Genomic DNA, 19,921 nt, shown 5'->3' with positions numbered 1-19,921 from the left:
ACTTTTGCCTGCAGACTGATAGCAGAACTCTGAAGGTAGAGGAGGAAACTGTAGGTAGATATGACAATCAGTAGGAAGTTAAGGTAGATAAGGAAGTTGAATTAATTTTAAAATATATTTTTTAGTTTGCCCCTGTTCATAACATGAAAATAATGCCTTCATAAGAATGCATACTCACAAAACCGGCTGAGATATCTGGCTGGCAAATTTCCCATATTCTCCTGGCGCAGTCCATTCTTTACCAGTCTGAAATTCATAGAACACTCTCATCTTTCATAGCCTCATATAAACACTGTACTAAATATACATGTGCAAATCTAACCTTAATAATTTAAAGTTGATGCAGATTATTTAATCTACATAGACAAAAAAATGTCACTTGGTCACTTGTTATTGTTCTAAAATCAAGGCTTTTAAAGAAAAAGATATCCCGGTTTTGTTGAAGTAACTGTTTCTACTGTCCAGTGAATTTTAACAGATTTTTTAATAATGCAGTGGGAACAGCAATATGGCCCTAAAATAATATCACAAGCCTCAGCTCTCCACAAAGTACATTCATTGCTGCTTGTCTGCAGTTTACTAAAGATTATGTGGACAAGACAGAAAACTATTGGAAGAATGTTTTGTGGACAGATGAGACCAAAATATAACTTTTTGGTTTAAATGAAACGGTTATGTTTGGAGGAATAAAATACTGAATTCCAGCATAATAACTTTATCCTATCTGTAAAACATGGTGGTGGTAGTATCATGGTTTAGGACTGCATTGCTGCATCTGGGCAGGATGGCTTGCCTTTACTGATGGAACAATGAATTCTAAATTATATCAGGACATCTGTCCAACTAAATCTCAATCCATATTTGGACATATAGTGTATGCACCACTAATTCTAGCCTACTGCAGCATTGCACACAAACCTTGCCAACGTAGGCTCTGAGCTTCAGGTTGTGTGGGCTGTCATCCTGACTTAGCCAGAACTCACAGTTATCATCAGAAGCCACGGCGAAAACAAACTCACCTGAAAAAAACCCAAAACAAACAAAACAGATTTATTACCAGAGCTACTTGTGTAATAGCACATGCGTGTGTGTGAAAGTGTTTTACTGACCACCAGTGTACGGGTGGATGTAGCCAAAGATCCTGAGACCATAGTTTGTCCAGCTGGGGGCCACGGCTAGCTTCTTCACTGTGCTACGTGACTGCAGAAAAAGAAGAACAGCAAAACAAAAAGGATTTGCTGAGAATTTTATTATATTTTTTAAATCCATATTTGTGTTTTCATGTATGTCTGTACTTACATGAGGGTATAAGGGATAGTGCAGGTTTTTTCTAAGCTGTGCAATGGAGCTTCCACACCAGTCCTCAAACACATGAAGATTAGCCTGTCCCTTATACTGGAACAAAGCAAACAGAAAATATTATGTTTTTAATATATAAATTATGTCACTCATGCCAATGCCACACAAGTTAGTGCTAAAGAAGTGGGACTACAGCTCAATCATTGGTTAATTTAAAATCAAGGGTATTAAATAAGAAAGAAAATCTGCTTTTGTTAAGTAAAGGTCTCTACTGTCCAGAAAAGGCCTTGTTGTAGATTTTGCAGACCTGCTGTGAGGATTTTATTGCATTGAGACACTAAAGCATTGGTTAGAATGCTAAATGACCACCAATCCCACAACATTGTTACAAATTTCCCAAAATATCACAGTTGGCATTAGGTGTTGTACCAATAGGTTAATGTTCTGGAACTGCTCCAGGAAGTCCTATTCTGTTGTTAATACTGTCAATATATCTTTACAGGGACTAGACAAATTGTGTGTGCATTTACACAGCTGTGTCAGCAATGGCCGTAACATAAATTAGCTTAATGGATAAATTTGAAAAGGTGTCCACAAACATTTGACATGTGTTACAGACTTGCACCCAATGACCCCATGTTATACTGCTGCCCCAGATTATTTAGAATTAGCACAATGCTATGCTATGTTATATGAACATTTTCTGTAAGGCTTTAGCACAATGTTATACTTTTGTTATATTTTAAATATATATTGCACAATACTACAACATAAAGCTGTTAAAGATTGTCTAGAATTAATACAGTGCTTAGATTTGCACAAAGCTACAATGGACCAGTGTAGTAAAATTACTATATGCCACTATTGTATAATAATAAATACTACAAAGCTAACATTTTTCGGATTGCATTGTGTGTATGTGTACTTGCATATGTCATACTTTTACATGTTTAATATGGGTAGGGTGAAATGTAGTTGTTTTTTATTTTAATATGTTTTTATTTGAGTCACTCTTAAAAATGAAGTGCGATGAGATTACTTTTAAAAACACGTCATTTAAAATTACAAAGAGCTAAATCTACACTTAATCAAAAGAATTTGCGGTAATACTATTGTATGCTCATTGTGCCTGAGAGCTGTGATTCTTTCTTGAGCTTTTCATTAGCCCAGAATTAATCAGCTGAGTGCTACAATTCTGCATTTACATGGATTTGTTTACTATCTGGCAAGAAACTCTTGCCACTATGAGATCCTGTCCTGCTTAGCTACTTTCCAGGCTCAGAAGGCTCACTTTCAACAGGCATTACATTACAGTGCCTGACCCGTAGGAATGGCCTAATTAGTAGCCTAATCAAACCCAATACAAATCTGAAACACCTTTCCCTATTTGAGTGGCTTTTTTGTGTGTAAGCTGTATTGAAGTGAAGAAGTATTTCTGGCTGATGATTTGAAGAATGGAAACCATATTTGAATGTATTGCTGTACACAGCAAATCTGCCCGTTTTAAATCAATAGTTATATTTTAACAAAAAGTATTGTTAGATTAACAATAACCATGTTAATTCGACACTGACAAATTTGCAAAGTACAATGATAAACTAATAATGTGGTGTTTGACATGTCTTCTAATTTTTAACAATGTAAATGTTAAATATTGACACTCACAGTATTAGCTTAACAATAATGGTGTGGATCATACACTGAGGAATCTGCTGTGTATACTTGGGATATATTAAAAACTCTTAACATTTGAACCTTTTACTTGACATAGCTTAAGGCGGGTTTGCTTTGTTTTGCACATAATTTTGCACAATGCTACAATGCTATATGGCTGTGTTCACTGGTTTGGATCATTCTGACCAAAATTCTTTATACCGGCTGGATCACTTAATTGCTTTGATTTGCCAATAAGCAGGGGCGTAGCAGCAAATTCTGGACCTTGTACACTCTCTATGTCAGTGGGTCCCTATCCATGCCAGTATAAAAGGAACATGAGAAAAAAAAAATCAGGATTTTTATGGTGTCCTCTCCCTACTCAGGCCCTTGGTTAATCAGGTTCACTTTTCACCCCACTACCACGCCCATGCCAATAAGAAACAACTGTGGACAACAATTGTGGACAACCAGGATGCTTACAGCACATCCAGTTTATACAATAAAGAGACTAAAGGTGGCTTATTGGTAAGCCTGTGGGTTTGACACCCAGACTAGTTTATCTGCCACTGCTGAGCCCTTAAGCAAGGCCTCTTTGGTCCAGGGGTCCTGTAACATTGCTGAACTTGAGCTCAGACTAGGTTATCTAAACAGGGATATTTTGAAGTAAAGAGACTCATCGTACTGCATAACCCTAATGACAAAATGCTACAGAATATTTGGCAACCAAATATATTTGGCAACTGAGAATATTGAGTTGAAAATAGCACAAAAACATTTGCAGTGTATAACAAACAATGACTAATATATTTTGGTCACAATGTATTTTTGAGGGCTATGTGAAAATGTACACAGTGAATTTGGTCTGTCATCAACTATCAGCAAGTAATCTAGCTCTGAAAAACAGATAGCTAGCATCACAGCTAAACCCCTCCAGCCCACCCAAGACTATCTGGTGTGACTGTTAACATCTCAGAGTTAACCTGACTGTTAGCAATCATGGCTAAATTGCTTCAGGTAGGCTGAGGCTGGCTGTTGTGTCTGTGTCACTAATTTTAAATTAAAAGCCCTTCAATTTCCAATTTCCAAAACATTTCCAATAATCTTACAGAAGTGGACCATCACGGCAAAATATATGCAGCAGAAAAAATGTATTAGGCTTTGTTGGAATATCTGTTGTGATGTCTGTTATAATGTTAAACGTGTTTGGTGTTCAAATAATAAAAAAAAAAATGTAGTTTTGCAATTGCATTTTTTTGACAAGCAAAACAAAAACACATTTAAGTTGTGCAACAGTGAAAGAGTGTCAAATTAAATTAACCCTGCAAAAAAAAACCTTTATGTTGTTTTTACCTCAGTTTTCCAGAGCTGAGGAATGTATTTGGACGTCCAGTCATTTTCCTCCTCATTAACTTGAGAAATGTGGTCTCTGTGCAGCTAAAACAGAGAGACAGACATAATGTCAGTGTTGCACATCTTCTGCACCACAGCTACACTGATGCTCTTCACTACATGATGACTCGTATGCTGATAATTACAAGCTTCTTAAACATCAAGGAACATCAATGAGGTCAGCATTGTTTACTATTTTCCAGAATAAGGGCGGGCACTACCTCCCACTGTAGAATTAAGAACAGGATCCCTTATGTACACTACACACCTGTTAAACCTGCATGTTGTAATTATAGACTATAAATGTATTTAAGCACAGTGAAGAAGTGCCCCCCCCCTTCCTAAATGTGATAGCCCTCGCAAACCACCTATAAAACAACACAGACCCTAGATAATGAAGCTCTTATGTGTATATATAAGTGTGTGTGTGTGTGTGTGTGTGTGTGTGTGCTTGTGTGTAAACTGCTGCTGATGATGTTTAAAATACAAACATTTTATGACCTGTTCAACATTAGCACACACAAGGTCCACCCAGTTTAGATAAATGTGTTGACTCATGGATTGACAACTGCCCATCTGCTCATGACAGAACAAACTGTAGCATCTTTTCTGTGTGTATAAAGGGTGTTCACATTTCACTAGCTAGTCTTAAATATTGTAAAGGGTCTGTATGCACCCTCAGTGTCTGACTCTTATAACTAAAATAATACCACAGCATCTTAGGATATTTTGCGATAACTTGCCAATTTGACATAACAGAGAAAAAAAATATATATATTTTTTATTTGTATAAATATAACAGTGCCAAACATTCTGTAAAAACAAAAACAATTCTGTACATTTTGTCTATTATGTAAATTATGTAAAATGTTTATTATGTAATAATAATGTCATAAAATGAACAATGTAACACCAAAATGTTGTAAAACATCAAATTGCATACATATAAACTTCAAACTATATAAGAATAATAAGAATATATATAATCTAATATATACCCTAATTAAATAATTCAATAACATCAGTAATATATTCTGTAAAAATATATTAGTTCTCAGTGATGTGGGGAGCATCCTCTACAGGTGTGTGAATTTTACCGCTGTCCTCATTGCTAGTTTTCTGCGCGTTGTCTGGTCAATTTGGAGTCCATCTTCTGAAACATAGAGACAAACAAAAAGAGATATTAAATATTAAATAGAGTGGCCTGTATCATCTTTTTACTGTCACTCCACAAACATCTCACTATCACCTGATCCATGTTGTGTGAGCGGATGTGAAAAAGAGAGAGAAAAGGGAAGAAGAGAAAGAGAAAGACAGAGAGAGAAAGAGAGAGATCAGTAATGGTAGCATTGGATTTCACCTGATAGTATAGGCTTTCGCCAAATGGACTAAAACTGTATATAGAAGTAGACAATGTTTTAAAAGGGAATTCTAACAATTTATCAATAGTTAAAAAAAATACTTTACACAACTTAACTGTTCACAATGGTTGTTAATGAAATCAAACATTATGGGATGTAATTATATATATATATATATATATATATATATATATATATATATATATATATATATATATATATATATATATATATACACATGAGTGTTATGCATTCACTTCAACAGCCATGGACATAATTTGGCACAACACCCCCAGATTTCTACCAATTGCTCCATGTCCCCATGTGTTACAGCAACAATAACAACACATTCACTCTCACTGTGGTGAGTACTACACCAGTACTAAATAATTAATTGTGGCTATTGAATCATTTATAGTGGATCAGAATGTAGCTGAAAATTACACACTGCATACTGATAAATTTATATTGAATACTGAACAATTCATGACAGAACAATTTGTAGTAGATACTAAACAATTTATAGTATGTACTAAATAAAGCTAAAATTACTCTTAAATTGAAGCTCAAAAATAAGTATATGGTGGAACAGCCCACGTTTGTCCTCCCCCAGCACTTTTAGACGATGCTGCTAACAGGCTTACAAAGCGAGTGATACAGCTCTGAAAAAAAATAAAAATAAAAATGATGAGTTTATTTGATTTTACCAAATTAAAAACCTCTGGAATCCATGGAAGCCATCAAACCAAGCTGAACTGCTTGATTTTTTGCACCAGGTGTAAAGGCATAAAGTTATCCAAAAGCAGTGTGTAAGACTGGCGGAGGAGAACATGCCAAAATGCATAAAAACTGTGATTAAAAACCAGGGTTATTCCACCAAATACTGCTTTCAGAACTCTTACACCTTTATGAATACGAACTTGTTTTCTTTGCATTATTTGATGTCATTTATTGCTTAGTTGTAATTTGGGAGAAATGTTGTCTGTAAAAAAACAACAATGTTAATTTTACTCAGACATATACCTATAAATAGCAACATCAGAGAAACTGATTCAGAAACTGAAGTGGTCTCTTATTTTTTCCAGAGCTATTGAGGCTTATTTTTACACCAATAGGAAGCTCAAAAAACTCCACACTTCATTGGTAGAATTCAGAAAGCCCTGACATTTAAAACAAGGCAAAGAAAACTTTAAAAATGCAGAAGTAGTTAAAAAAACAACACATCTATCTATATATATATCTATCTATCTATCTGTCTGTCTGTCTGTCTGTCTGTCTGTCTAAAACCCTGTTTATACATAAAGAACCTTTAAGTACTTCTCCAGGAGATATGCCCCTATCGCCAGCACTGTAAGCCTGTTGTGAGCATCAGCTAAAAGTGCTGTATTTCTGAATGTTGGGGGCAAACAGAGGTGGGCTATTCAACAAAAGTTTGTACTCGTTATCATGTTTCACTTCACCCCCAAGTGCATTTCACTCTGGATTTCTCATTTAAGGGGTTAACAAAAGGAAATGTGAGTGTGAAAAAGGATGGCCGTCTTATTAAACACAGCTACATTGTGCTCACCAATTCATGTTTGCAGTCATTCTCCCTTTGAAACCTGGTGTTGTGTGTCTGGAGTGTAAACAAAGAAAACAAACCCTCACCGTTTGCCACACCCACCACACCAACTGGCCAGTGTGTGTGTGTGTTTGTGTGTGTGTGTGTGTGTGTGTGTGTGTGTGTGTGTGTGCTGAAGTAGGCGGATTGAGAGACAATGAGGGTCATTCAAAGTTCTAGAGCTGTCAAGACAAGGCAGGCTTACACAACACACACGAGCGCTCACACGCGCACAAACACACACAGTATTCCCTTTATATGGAGCTTACCTTATTTCCATAACTATTGACCAGATACTGCCCTGCTCTGCTCTATTCATGTATACAGGAAGCAAAGCATGCGTGTTAATGTTTGATAGATTAATGTACAAAACTAAAATGAGGAAACTTGCTGAACCTCCAATGGTGCTGCTTGAATTATTTCAGCAAATAAAAAGAAATAAATAAACACATACATAAACACGTCAACTAATGATTATTTTGGTAGTCGACTAATCTGATAATTATTTTTTTGATTAGTCAATTAGTCAATGATTATTTCTACCATGTCTTCCATCTTTAAAAATGATAAAAAATGCTGAACATGAGTTTTAAAAGCCATTTAAATGTCTGAATGCAATTTAAACGCACAAAATGTAGAAATGTAGTGAGTAAATATGTAATCTATGGTACTGTTACAAATTAACAATTAGTCGACATTAAAATTTGTAGTCGACAAATTTAAATAATCGACATTGTCGATTATATCGAATAATCGTTACAGCCCTAGAGATAACTGCACACATTATTTAGAGAGGATTGCAACTGCTGAAAAATTAACAAAATGGATATACATTTGTGGTCAAAAGCATTAGGACAGCTGCATATTCACTGTATTTTAAGAAATTAAAATGGAATTAAAACTTAATCCTGACTATTAATAATAGTTTTGCCCACTTTTGTTGGAGTAACTGTCTATACTTTCCAGGAAAACTTTTTTATTTTTATTTTAGAGCACTGCTGTGCGTGCAGCAGCACGTCTGGTCTTCAACCAGCCAAAACGGGCACATGTCTCCCCGCTGCTCATTGAGCTCCATTGGCTACCAGTTGATGCTCGCATCAAATACAAAGCTCTTACAATCGCCTACAAGGTGATGACAGAACAGCTCCTTCCTACCTGCACTCACTCCTGAATGCTTACGCTACCTCCCGGCCGCTGCGCTCCTCCAATGAAAGTCGCCTCGCTTTACCAAACAAACATTCACACAAAGCAATCCAGACTGTTCTCATACAGAGTTCCCCAATGGTGGAACAAACTACCTTCCACTACCAGATCAGGAGAATCTCTCGCTATCTTTAATAAACTCCTGAAGACAGAGCTCTTCAAAGAGCACTTACTCTCTTAACACCTCTAACACACTAACTACTTCTAACCTCATCTCCTTCTTCCCCTCCTTCACTCCTTAATCCTATTAATTCCCTTTGACCTCCTTTAATCCCTATCCAAAGATGTTTTACCTTTAACTTATTTTACTTCTGTACTTTATTATTGTAAGTCGCTGTGGACAAAAGCGTCTGCCAAATGTAATGTAATGTAATGAAATGTAATTGCATTCAGCACATTTGGCATTAAACATGATGGCAATATGTTTTTGTTGTGTTTTTAAAGGCAATACTTCTCTATAGGGACTAGGCAAGATTTGTGTGTGCATTTGCACATCTGTATCAGCAATTCAGCATAACTGATCTATGCATTTACTTTGGTTAGAATTAACTCCTGCACCCAGTCTAGGCAGAGAATACAGGTAAAGGGGGGGGGGGGGGGGGGGGCACAGTAACGAGACACTGTAGAAATGACCCCTCACCCTGAAGTACAGAAGGGAGGGGTAACTGACATTCTCAGTGGGGTCTGTACACACAGAAGGGAGGTGGATGGGTGTGTGTGTCTTCAGGTGTGTTTACCAGTTACCAGTGTGTAAAACTGACTTGGGTTAGTAAGTAAACAGGTTAAATTAAGATACTGACAGTGTGTTTGTAGGTGTGTGTGTGTGTGTTCATTGTTTTTGTGTATTTGATGTGGAGTGTCATTTCCTCTCTGTCTCTCTCTCTTTCATCTCTTACAACCCCATTTACATTTGATAATTTGTCAAAAGTTGATCCCCTGTGGAGTTAGGTAGAAGCACTTCTAACAAACTAACAGCAAACAAATTACAATCCTGATCAATAGAGATCATGTTACACTGTAAGATGCTGGCCAACTTTGCTTTTACATACACAGGATTCGAGCTGAATATCTCAACATTGAGTTCTGAACTGTATATAAACAAATGTTCATGATACATAGAGAATTTGATATGGGCGTAAAAATTGATAGTGATTTTCTGATGTATCACAATACTATGTTTGCAATACTGTACTGATTGTTTTTAATCCCACTGATCTGACTGCAAATAAGACTTTCCTTTACCTCAGATTTCATGCATCTGATCCTGTGTTTTTACACTTTGAAAGCAGGGGTGTGCCATATTGTGTAAAGTACACAAAAATAGCGTTTTATTTTTTAAACAATAAAAAGCCAATATTGTGATAACAGCAATAATCTTTAATAGTCTTGAAAGCAGTCTATTTTATGTTTGTTTTGCTATTTAATGGCTATAATCTGTTATGTTTGCAGTTCATATGCATGCCTAAAAAAATCTGCTATTTATTATTGTGGAATTTGTGGTTGCATTGCTTTATATTTATGTTACAATATTTATTTTGTTATATAATTGATGTATACAAATGTATACTGCACTACTAAATAAAACTATTCTTTAAATTCTAGGAACATATCTCAGTGGTTTATCTCCAAGAATTTTCACATAAATACTCAAAAATGTAACTGCAAAAATATATACAGCTCCAGAAAAAAAATTAGAGACCGCTTAAAAATTAGTTTCTTTGATTTTACCAAATTGAAACTCTCTGGAATATAATCAAGAGGTAGATGGATGGTCACAAGTCATCAAACCAAACTGAACTGCTTGAATTTTTGCATCAAGAGTGGCATTAAGTTATTCAAAGCAGTGTGTAAGACTGGTTGAGGAGAACATGCCAAGATGCATGAAAACTGAGATTAAAAACCAGTGTTATTTCACCAAACACTGATTGCTGATCTATTAAAACTTTATGAATATGAACTTTGGATTATTTTAGATCTGAAAGCTCTGCATCTATTTTTGTTATTTCAGCCATTTCTTATTTTCAACATATAAATGCCAATATATAAAGTGACAATATATAAAGTGACAATATTTTTATTTGGAATTTGGAAGAATGCTGTCTGTAGTTTATAGAATAGACCAACAATGTTAATTCTGCTCAAACATACACCCATAAATAGCAAAATCAGAAAAACGGATTTAGAAACTGAAGTGGTCTCTTAATTTTCTCCAGAGCTGTATAAAACACTCTTCCCACAACAGACACACTTGTCACAACATTAGCAACTTCTCGCCTGCTTGCGTCAACGCAGCCTCAGGCTCACCCTGAGCTGGGGGAGCGGGGATCACAGGAACGTGCGGATTCACATCAAACTGTAAAAAAAAGCTGGTTAAGGTTGCAGACACTTCCTGTGTTTCATTTGTGAAAATGTACCTCAGGGTCCAAAAGACTGACAATATAAATTACAACTGTAATTACAACTGGCTTAAATTCCCGCCAGGTAATGTTCAAAAGTGTCTAACAGCATTCCAGGAGGTGGAAAAATACTACACTAATTACCATTTAGGCTTGTCTAACCCCTCTATACACGCTGTCTCTGACAACATTTAAACTTTCAAACCTCTGATTTTGGAGCTCTTAACTGAGGCTTTATAACAAGGTGGCACACAAGCAGTACAGTCTTTAAAACGATGCCACAGAAAGATGCTACAAAGGGTTCTTCCACAGAGCATTTAGGTTAAGTGAAAGATTCTTCACACATACACTGTGTGAACAAAACATGCTTATTAATTGTGTTATCACAGGCCTTTAAAAGAGTTTATCATGCTTTTGTTCGAGTAACTGTTTCTACTGTGCAAGGAAGACTTTCTACTAGACTTTGGAGCACTGCAATGTGAATTTGATAGCATTCAGTGACAGGAGCACTGGTAAAGGTCATGATATTGTATGATCACCACCCCACTTCATAATCCCCAACTTAAAAATATTGAATGGAGCATCTCATAATTTCTCATAATTTCAGCCATTAAGTCATGAATTCCAGCTGCTGCTGAAAATATCTCTATATATATATATTAATGCATTTCCTATAAAATCATTTGCATTCTGTTCCACTATCCTAGTTATTCGTTTGTGCTCATCAGTTGACTCATTGTGACTTCATTTAACAAAATTCCCTAGAAGGGTGTCTGGATACATTTGTACATACATCCATCCATTTTCCTCCGCTTACCCAGGGTCGGGTCGCGGGGGCAGCAGCCTAAGCAGGGAAACCCAGACTTCCCTCTCCCCAGCCACTTGGGCCAGCTCGTCCGGGGGAATTCCAAGGCGTTCCCAGGCCAACCGAGAGACATAGTCCCTCCAGCGTGTCCTGGGTCTTCCCCTGGGCCTCCTCCCGGTGGGACGTGCCCGAAACACCTCACCAGGGAGGCGTCCAGGAGGCATCCTAATCAGATGCCCAAGCCACCTCAACTGGCTCCTCTCGATGTGGAGAAGCAGCGGCTCTACTCTGAGTCCCTCCCGGATGACTGAGCTCCTCACCCTATCTCTAAGGGAGAGCCCAGACACCCTGCGGAGGAAACTCATTTCGGCCGCTTGTATCCGTGATCTCGTTCTTTTGGTCATGACCCAAAGCTCATGACCATAGATGAGGGTAGGAACGTAGATCGACTGGTAAACCGAGAGCTTTGCTTTTTGGCTCAGCTCTCTCTTCACCACGACGGACCTGTACAGCGCCCGCATGACTGCTGACGCAGCACCGATCCGTCTGTCGATCTCCCGCTCCATCTTTCCCTCATTCGTGAACAAGACCCCAAGATACTTAAACTCCTCCACTTGAGGCAGGACCTCCTCCCCAACCCGGAGAAGGCATTCTACCCTTTTCCGGCTCAGGACCATGGCCTCGGACTTGGAGGCGCTGATTCTCATCCCGACCATTTCCCACTCGGCTGCGAACTGCTCCAGTGCGAGTTGTAGATCACGAGCTGATGAAGCCAATAAGACCACATCATCTGCAAAAAGCAGAGATGCTATCCCAAGGCCACCAAAACGGATCCCCTCAACACCTTGGCTGCGCCTAGAAATTCTATCCATAAAAGTTATGAACAGAATCGGTGACAGAGGGCAACCTTGGCGGAGTCCAACCCTCACTGGAAACGAGTCCGACTTACTGCCGGCAATGCGGACCAAGCTCTGACACCGGTCATACAGGGACCTGACAGCCCGTATCAAAGGGCCCGGTACCCCATACTCCCGGAGTACCCCCCACAAGACTCCCCGAGGGACACGATCGAACGCCTTCTCCAAGTCCACAAAACACATGTAGACTGGTTGGGCGAACTCCCATGACCCCTCCAAGACCCTGCTGAGGGTATAGAGCTGATCCAGTGTTCCACGGCCAGGACGAAAACCACACTGCTCCTCCTGTATCCGAGGTTCGACTATCCGACGAACATACATTTGTACATACAGAATTGTGCAAATGTTTTAGGCCCCTGTGGGAATTTCAGTAAAGAATAAGTGTCTTATCTGTGAAGTGTTTATTAGCTCAGTAAAACACTATCATTACAATAAATACAGCAAATTTACGAAAAGCAGTGTTTTTACATCACTGTTTCATTAAAACAGTTATTTATAGTTCTCATCATATCAACAACTGGTTTGGTAAATTGGTAAATGTGGTAAATCAGGTGATCTGCTGACGGGAGGAGCATCCAGGAGAAATCTGGAACTACACTTTGTTCTTCAGCTTGGCTCACAGGATATAACATACTTAGTTAAAAATAAGAATTCCTTGTTACGTTTTACTGTATGTATGATTATTTGCATCTGTTTAAATCATATCGTCGCTGTCCAATGAAAAACACTTATCTCCAAAATAGCAACTTTACAGGAGAGAGAAAAACTTTGTAAACTTTTAATGGAAGTCAATGTAAAAAGAGTTTATTTCAGGTCAATTTAAAGAGTTTCTATTGGTCTGTTCATCAAGAAATGTTGGCACAGTGTAACGGACAGTTTGTCTGTTCAAATTATGTAGTAAACTAAAAATCAACAAAAATGGAGATAAGTGTTTTTCATAGGACAGGGACGATATGTGGTGCTTTTTTCCAGGTAAAAACACTCACATTGCTGAGATAAATGGATTAGTGTAATTTGTTTTGGTGCCAAAACTTTTGCACAGTACTGTACATACAAACACATACTCTCTCATAGATTTGGAACAAATTAACAGATAGGTGAGAGACATGCTGCAGCAGGTTTCCAAACTGTACTGTCTTATTTCACATTAAAATGAGCAGTGACAGGCTCCAAGTGGTCGTGCGGTCTAAAGCGCTGTCACTATGATTGGGAGATCGCTGGTTCAAATCCTGGTCATGCAGCTTGCTTTCTTTGGGTGGGTATAGTGCTCTTTCCACTCATTATAGAGTGATGTCGATCAGCACAGGTCACTGAGCTGATGTTTTGGAACTGAGTCGTTGTGCTTTCCTCCGAGTGCGCTGTGATGCTACTCTGTAATGCTGCATCAGCAGCAGTTCAAAAAAAGGCGGTGGCTGACTTCACATGTATCAGAGGAGGCATTCAATAGTTTTAACCGTCCTTGTGTTGTGGCTTTACTTGTGATGGGGGATATACAGCTAAGTAGCAGTTGAATCGGTGGGACAACTGGCCTAGCTAAAATTGGGAGAAAAATTGGAGAAAATATGAAATAAACTTATTGTGAACCTAATAAAGCTATCTCGCCTATTTGGCCGCCCAATTACTCCATTACAGTCCATCACTAGGTACACAGAGCACTCTGAAATAAGCGCAGTGACCTGGCCCATAACTGGATAGGGAACAAATAATATTAACCCACCACTAACCCAGGGCTGCTGATGGCAAGCTGCATGATTCAGGACTCGAACTGACAATGCACAGATCATGGTTCAGAGCCTTAGTCTGCTGGACCACTTAAACCTCCGGTGTTCTGTTTTACAAAGCTAAAGAATTTGAATGACTGTACATTTTCATTTGGAAGTCCAACAATAAAAGATCTGAGGTTTTTAAGGAAGAAGTAGCTCAGACAGTGAATGAGGTGCCAGATTAATAAGAGTAGTAGGATCTTGAATTGAATATGATATTTAACAGGAAGCCTGTGAAGATCCTGAAAAACTGGTGTAATGTGATCGTGAGCACGGGTGTAAGTGAGTAAGTGAGCAGCAGAAATTTGAGACATTTGAAACGTATAGATAAAAGAAAACCCTAATGCCAGCCAACAAGAAGTGACAGTAGTCTAGCCTACTGGGAATTAATTTGTGAATGAGAAGCTCAGAAAAAGACTGTGAGAGATCGTCAATTCTTGTGCAAGTTGTGCTATGTTGCACAAGTAGAAGGTGGCTGTTTTTACCACAGTGCTTATGTGGGCTGTAAATGACAGAGTAGATTCGAGGACGACACCCAGATTTAGAACCAGGGTAGAAGCTCTATGTCGGCAATGTTAAGAGATAGAGGATTAGTGTGGTTCAGGGCTTCAGGACTTCAAGCAGTTTTATTGCCATTTAGCATGAAGACATTGTCGCTTAATCCAATTTTTGATGTCTACTAGATGTTACTGATGTTACTAATGGTGAGGTACACCTGGGTATCATCTACAATAAGAACCTGTTTTAAAGTGATGCAATATACGTACAAAAGGAAAAATATACAGCTCTGGAAATAATTAAGTGAATTAAGTGAAAAACTGATTTTTCAGTTTCTAAATCAGTTTCTCTGATATTGCTAATTTATAGGTATATGTTTGAGTAAAATGTTATTGTTATATTATGTATGTTATTATTATAGTAAAATGTCTAGTTGTTTTATTTTATAAACTATGGACAAAATTCCTCCCAAATTCCAAAAAAAAATATTGTCATTTAGAGCATTTATTTGAAAAAAATGAGAAATGCCTGAAATTACAAAAAAGATGCAGAGCTTTCAGACTTCAAATAATGAAAATAAAAAAAACAACAATATAGAAATCATATTAATAAAGTTGTAAGAGTTCAGAAATCAATATTTGGTGGAATAACCCTGTTTTTTAATTACAGTGTTTATGCATCTTGGCATGTTCTCCTCCACCAGTCTTACACACTGCTTTTAAATAACTGGCAAAAATTCAAGCAGTTCAGTTTGGTTTGATGGCTTGTGATCATCCATCTTCATCTTGATTATATTCCAGAGGTTTTCAATTTGGTAAAATTGAAGAAAAATTATTTTTAAGTGGTCTCTTATTTTTTTTGCCCAGAGCTGTATATATAACGGAGAGAACAGGTCCAAGGACTGATGCTTGTGGATGTTAATTAGGATGGAAACTAATCCAGGTCAGTGCCAACAAAGTTTATGCAATTATGACAGGAAGGATGGAATGGTTGACTGTGTCAAATGCAGCACTTAAGTCCAACGTAAGAGGATGCTGAGGGAACCAGCATCTGCAGATACCAACAGATCATTTACAACCTTACCTAATGCTGTTTCAGTACAGTGGAATGGTTGGAAAAGGTTCAAAGAGATCATTGGTTTCAAGATACTTGCAGTTGGCTGGCCATAGATATTTCAAGAACTTCATACAGAAAGGGGAGATAAGAGATTAGGGCAAGACCAGTTTTTTAAGTATGGGCATGACAGCAGTGATTTTATGGACAGATGGTACCTGTCCAAGGAGGAGTGATTGATTGATTGATTGATAAGAAGTTCGAGATGCAACTGATAAAATCATAACCATCTCAAAGAATAACTTCACTGAGCTTGCTTTTAAGAGCCCTTTGAAATCTAAAGTTCTACTCACCACTACAGTGATTGTGTGTTTTCTACATATTTCCATAAAATGCTAACAACTTAATATAATCTGGATCATGTTTTATCAGCAGAATTGTTTTGTGCAATACACTGAAACTAGTCCCCAAACACCAAGACTGTCACACATGTGGTGCAACTAGTTAGACCAGAATGAAAACCCACAGAAGGGAAAGACAGTTCCAGCTCCACGTGATGACTTGCGTGTTTCAGTGACAAACACACACACATGCTAATTGATTGATGGATTAGATTAACTGCCATAACCAACTAGACCAGTTTGAACTAGCCCAAGAAAGGAGGCTGTGTGACTATGGTGAAGTTGCTTATCTTTCCGGTACAAATAATGTGTCTATGGTAGCCTGTTAAAACATTTTTACAGCAGTATAGTAATGAGTAATGCACGCTTTTTGTGTTCTGGGTTATATGTACTGTATTTGCATTGAACGGAAAAAAAACAGAGACCACATTTCCAGTCAGAAGCAAATGCATATGTTTCTACATCAGGCCTACATGTCTTCACACACAATTGTTTTTCACCAAATTGCTTCAGTGCATTTAAACAAATACTGGCACCTTCCAAAAAAAAATCAACTTAAAATTAGCAACAGTTTAAGAGGATAGTTTATCATACAGTTGAGCAGCTGAACCAACCACAAACAACCCTAAACTTAACTTTGAAAATAGATTGACAGAAAACCTTTGACAGTTAACATTTTAACAGACAAACTCAATAAAACTCAATAATAAGAGTAAATAACTATGCAATATTTATAGCCTATAGTCGTTGTTAATAAGAAGTACACTTTTTATTATAATATAAATTCCATCACTTAAAATGGAAATTAGTTCAGTGAACGTAGCCAGGATCATTTTGTTTTGACTTTTTTTTACATTTAAAAATAATAAATTAGCTTAGGTCACACTCTTGATACAGATCATTATCCTTAAGCCACAGAATTAAGTGATCTGGTCAACTGTGGGTGTGGGAAATTTTACCACAGGTGGTCATACAGAATCATGAGGAGATGATTTAGGCAAAAAAAGGAGTTAACAACATTTTTTTTTTCTAAAAAAATAAACTTTTGTTTACAGCTCCATAACCACTGTGTCTATACATCTTTATTATCTTGTTATAAACAATTACAGTTTTCTGTATATGCTTTAATAAAAATGCACTTACAGGACTACAGGGGTAAAACCTCAAAAATTGTCATCATACAAAAGCATGGGGTAGATGGTACTGTATAAAGCCCCTCAACAATGAGTGTGGAGCAGTGGTAGAATTGTGTTTTTTGGAACAATGATTCAATACTTTTGGGATGAGTTGGTGACTTGTAGATAGTAGATCTCATACTGAAATCTTTTATCTTATTTCTGTCTTCTGACTTTTTCTAAATGCTTCGCTGTTATGGAAACATTAGACAATTTTATTGTCTACACTTTAGTTATTTATTAGCTTTAAAGCTTAATTTCTGTCATACATAGAATTAAATGGAACACAAAATCCTGCATGCTATTGTAACATTAATTAATGAAACAGAATAGCTAAACAGCAGATATTTTTTTATTTTGTGGTTTTACAGGCAGTGCTGAGAAAATAAACCTTGGATAAACTGATCTATTTCACCTCATGTACCAATCATGCTTAATTCACCCTATATTTGGACTGGCAGCCTGTGAATAAAAAAGCAATCAGAACAGAGACTTGATTTCTTAAGCTCTCTTTTCTTTTTATTTTACTTTGGCTGTACCGGCATAATTTTGTATAGTGCAGATAAGTGTCAGCAATCAATAACCCAAAAATAGGAATAGCTTGTCCTTGTGTTACGGGAGTGACTATTTGCCCCTTCATTTAAAACTTTGCAGTGCAGTATACCTTAATGACTGGAAAGATCATATTTGCTGGTAAAAATGTTATAATGGTAAAATATAGTGTAGCATTAGTGTGATAATTAAACAATCTCAAGCCCCCTTTTTTGTGAACTTTAGAATAAAAGATTGTAAAATGGACATTGCATTTAAACAAAGCAGATATTTAGGTTTAAGTGAGTAAAAGAGAGATTCTATTTGCTAAATTGTGAAAAAAATGTGCTATATTTTAAATATCACAACCTGCTGTAAAAATAGGGAACAGGCTATTTCCACCCATGTGTATGTACCTGTAATAACCAGTGTGTTATTACTAAAAATATTTCTGTGGAAGTCAATGTGAAAAGCATGTGTCAGCTTTTGGTCTATTCATAATGACATTTGACACAATTTAAAGAACAACTGCCAGATTCAAATGACGTAAAAATGAAATACAACACAAATTGAGATACAAAGTTTTCAGTATTGGCAGACAACATCCTTGACACTGCATTTATTTTTTACTATTTAGTTTAGGAAATAGAATCTCTCTTTTACTCATTTACACATAAATATTTTATTTTATTTTAATACAATGGCCCTTTTGAAAAACACAATAAATGAGGCTTGACATTGTTTAGATACCACACTAATGTACCTAGGTAGTTCACTAGTTATATTTTAGAACTGCAAAGGTTTTAACCTCCAATCACTTCCATTTGCAAAGGTGTCAAAAGCATTAACATCCATTACTCAGGTAGAAGTATATATACCAGGGCTCAAAACTACTTATTTAAAGTTAAAGTATTGGTTGTAAAAGTATTGGTTTCAAAACTACGTAAAGTTTAAAAGTAAAAGTAATGTAAATTGAAAAAAAATGCCATTTAGAATTAAAGCTTAGGTCACAACACAGGGACCTATAGTTCACTACCCCTCCCAAAACACTAAGGGGTGAAAATAGCCTCCCTGAGTTGCATATGTTTTTAATATTTATAACTCCCAAATATATATCTGATAAGTCTGGGAAAAATGTGTAAAAGCCTGTGTATATGACATTTACCCAAAATTAAAACAAGATTTACTAAATCTGAAATGTCTCTATTCAAGTTGCCCATGATAAAGTCATTTTAATTGACAACCAATTACAGATGTCAGACTAAAATAGCTTACTATGTTAACATTTAACAAATAAATGTTCTATAGTTTCTCTTTAGAGCAAAAAGTACAGGGGCCCGTCTAAACTTAAATATTTTGTATAAACATAAAAACATTAACAGGGTACACTGGTAAACATAGTCCTCCAGCTACAGTTCTCCTATTAAAGTGTGTAAAAGTTATAAAACTGGTATAAAGCACACAGGGCTGAAACAGTAAAAGAGTTTACAGTAAAGAGTTGAACTGAACTCACGGCTTTTTATTGAACTTCTGGCAACAAACTCCAGATAGGTGGCGACAGCGGCGACCACCAGCACGGCTCCGAACAGCAGGTATCTCACGTTACGCTTGAGCTTCCTCACCGGTAACAACAGCAGCCGCATCCTGGGCTCTGCAGCCGGCGCTCCGGCTCCCTCCCCGCGGGGCAGCAGCGCGGCTATCAGCGGGGCGCTCCGGCTGTCACGTGCAGGCCAGGCGGCCACGGGCGTGAGCGTCTCCTGTGGGGAACTGCACCATCCTGTAGCCCAGACCACCAAACACAGCCTAACCCACCCAAACACAGCCTAACACAGCCTAACTCACCCAAACACAGTCTAACTCACACAGACTCACGA

General features: G+C 37.3%; 1 protein-coding gene across 1 annotated transcript in view; it reads right to left on the bottom strand.

Annotated features, from left to right (window-relative positions):
* Nucleotides 1-19,921, bottom strand: part of b4galnt3b (beta-1,4-N-acetyl-galactosaminyl transferase 3b) — a 57,094-nt gene extending 37,173 nt beyond the window's left edge. Inside the window, exons 1-7 of the mRNA XM_022679522.2 lie at nt 19,561-19,921; nt 5,442-5,497; nt 4,306-4,389; nt 1,300-1,395; nt 1,110-1,200; nt 919-1,019; nt 179-246 (exon numbers count right to left, since the gene is read on the bottom strand). Coding sequence (XP_022535243.2) covers nt 179-246; nt 919-1,019; nt 1,110-1,200; nt 1,300-1,395; nt 4,306-4,389; nt 5,442-5,497; nt 19,561-19,690 — 626 coding nt within the window. The 5' untranslated portion in view covers nt 19,691-19,921. The remainder of the gene's footprint in view (nt 1-178; nt 247-918; nt 1,020-1,109; nt 1,201-1,299; nt 1,396-4,305; nt 4,390-5,441; nt 5,498-19,560) is intronic.

Source organism: Astyanax mexicanus, chromosome 9 (assembly GCF_023375975.1).
Source record: "Astyanax mexicanus isolate ESR-SI-001 chromosome 9, AstMex3_surface, whole genome shotgun sequence".
NCBI lineage: Eukaryota > Metazoa > Chordata > Actinopteri > Characiformes > Acestrorhamphidae > Astyanax > Astyanax mexicanus.
Note: the sequence above shows the minus strand (reverse complement) of the source record. Positions and strands in the feature narration are given on the sequence as shown.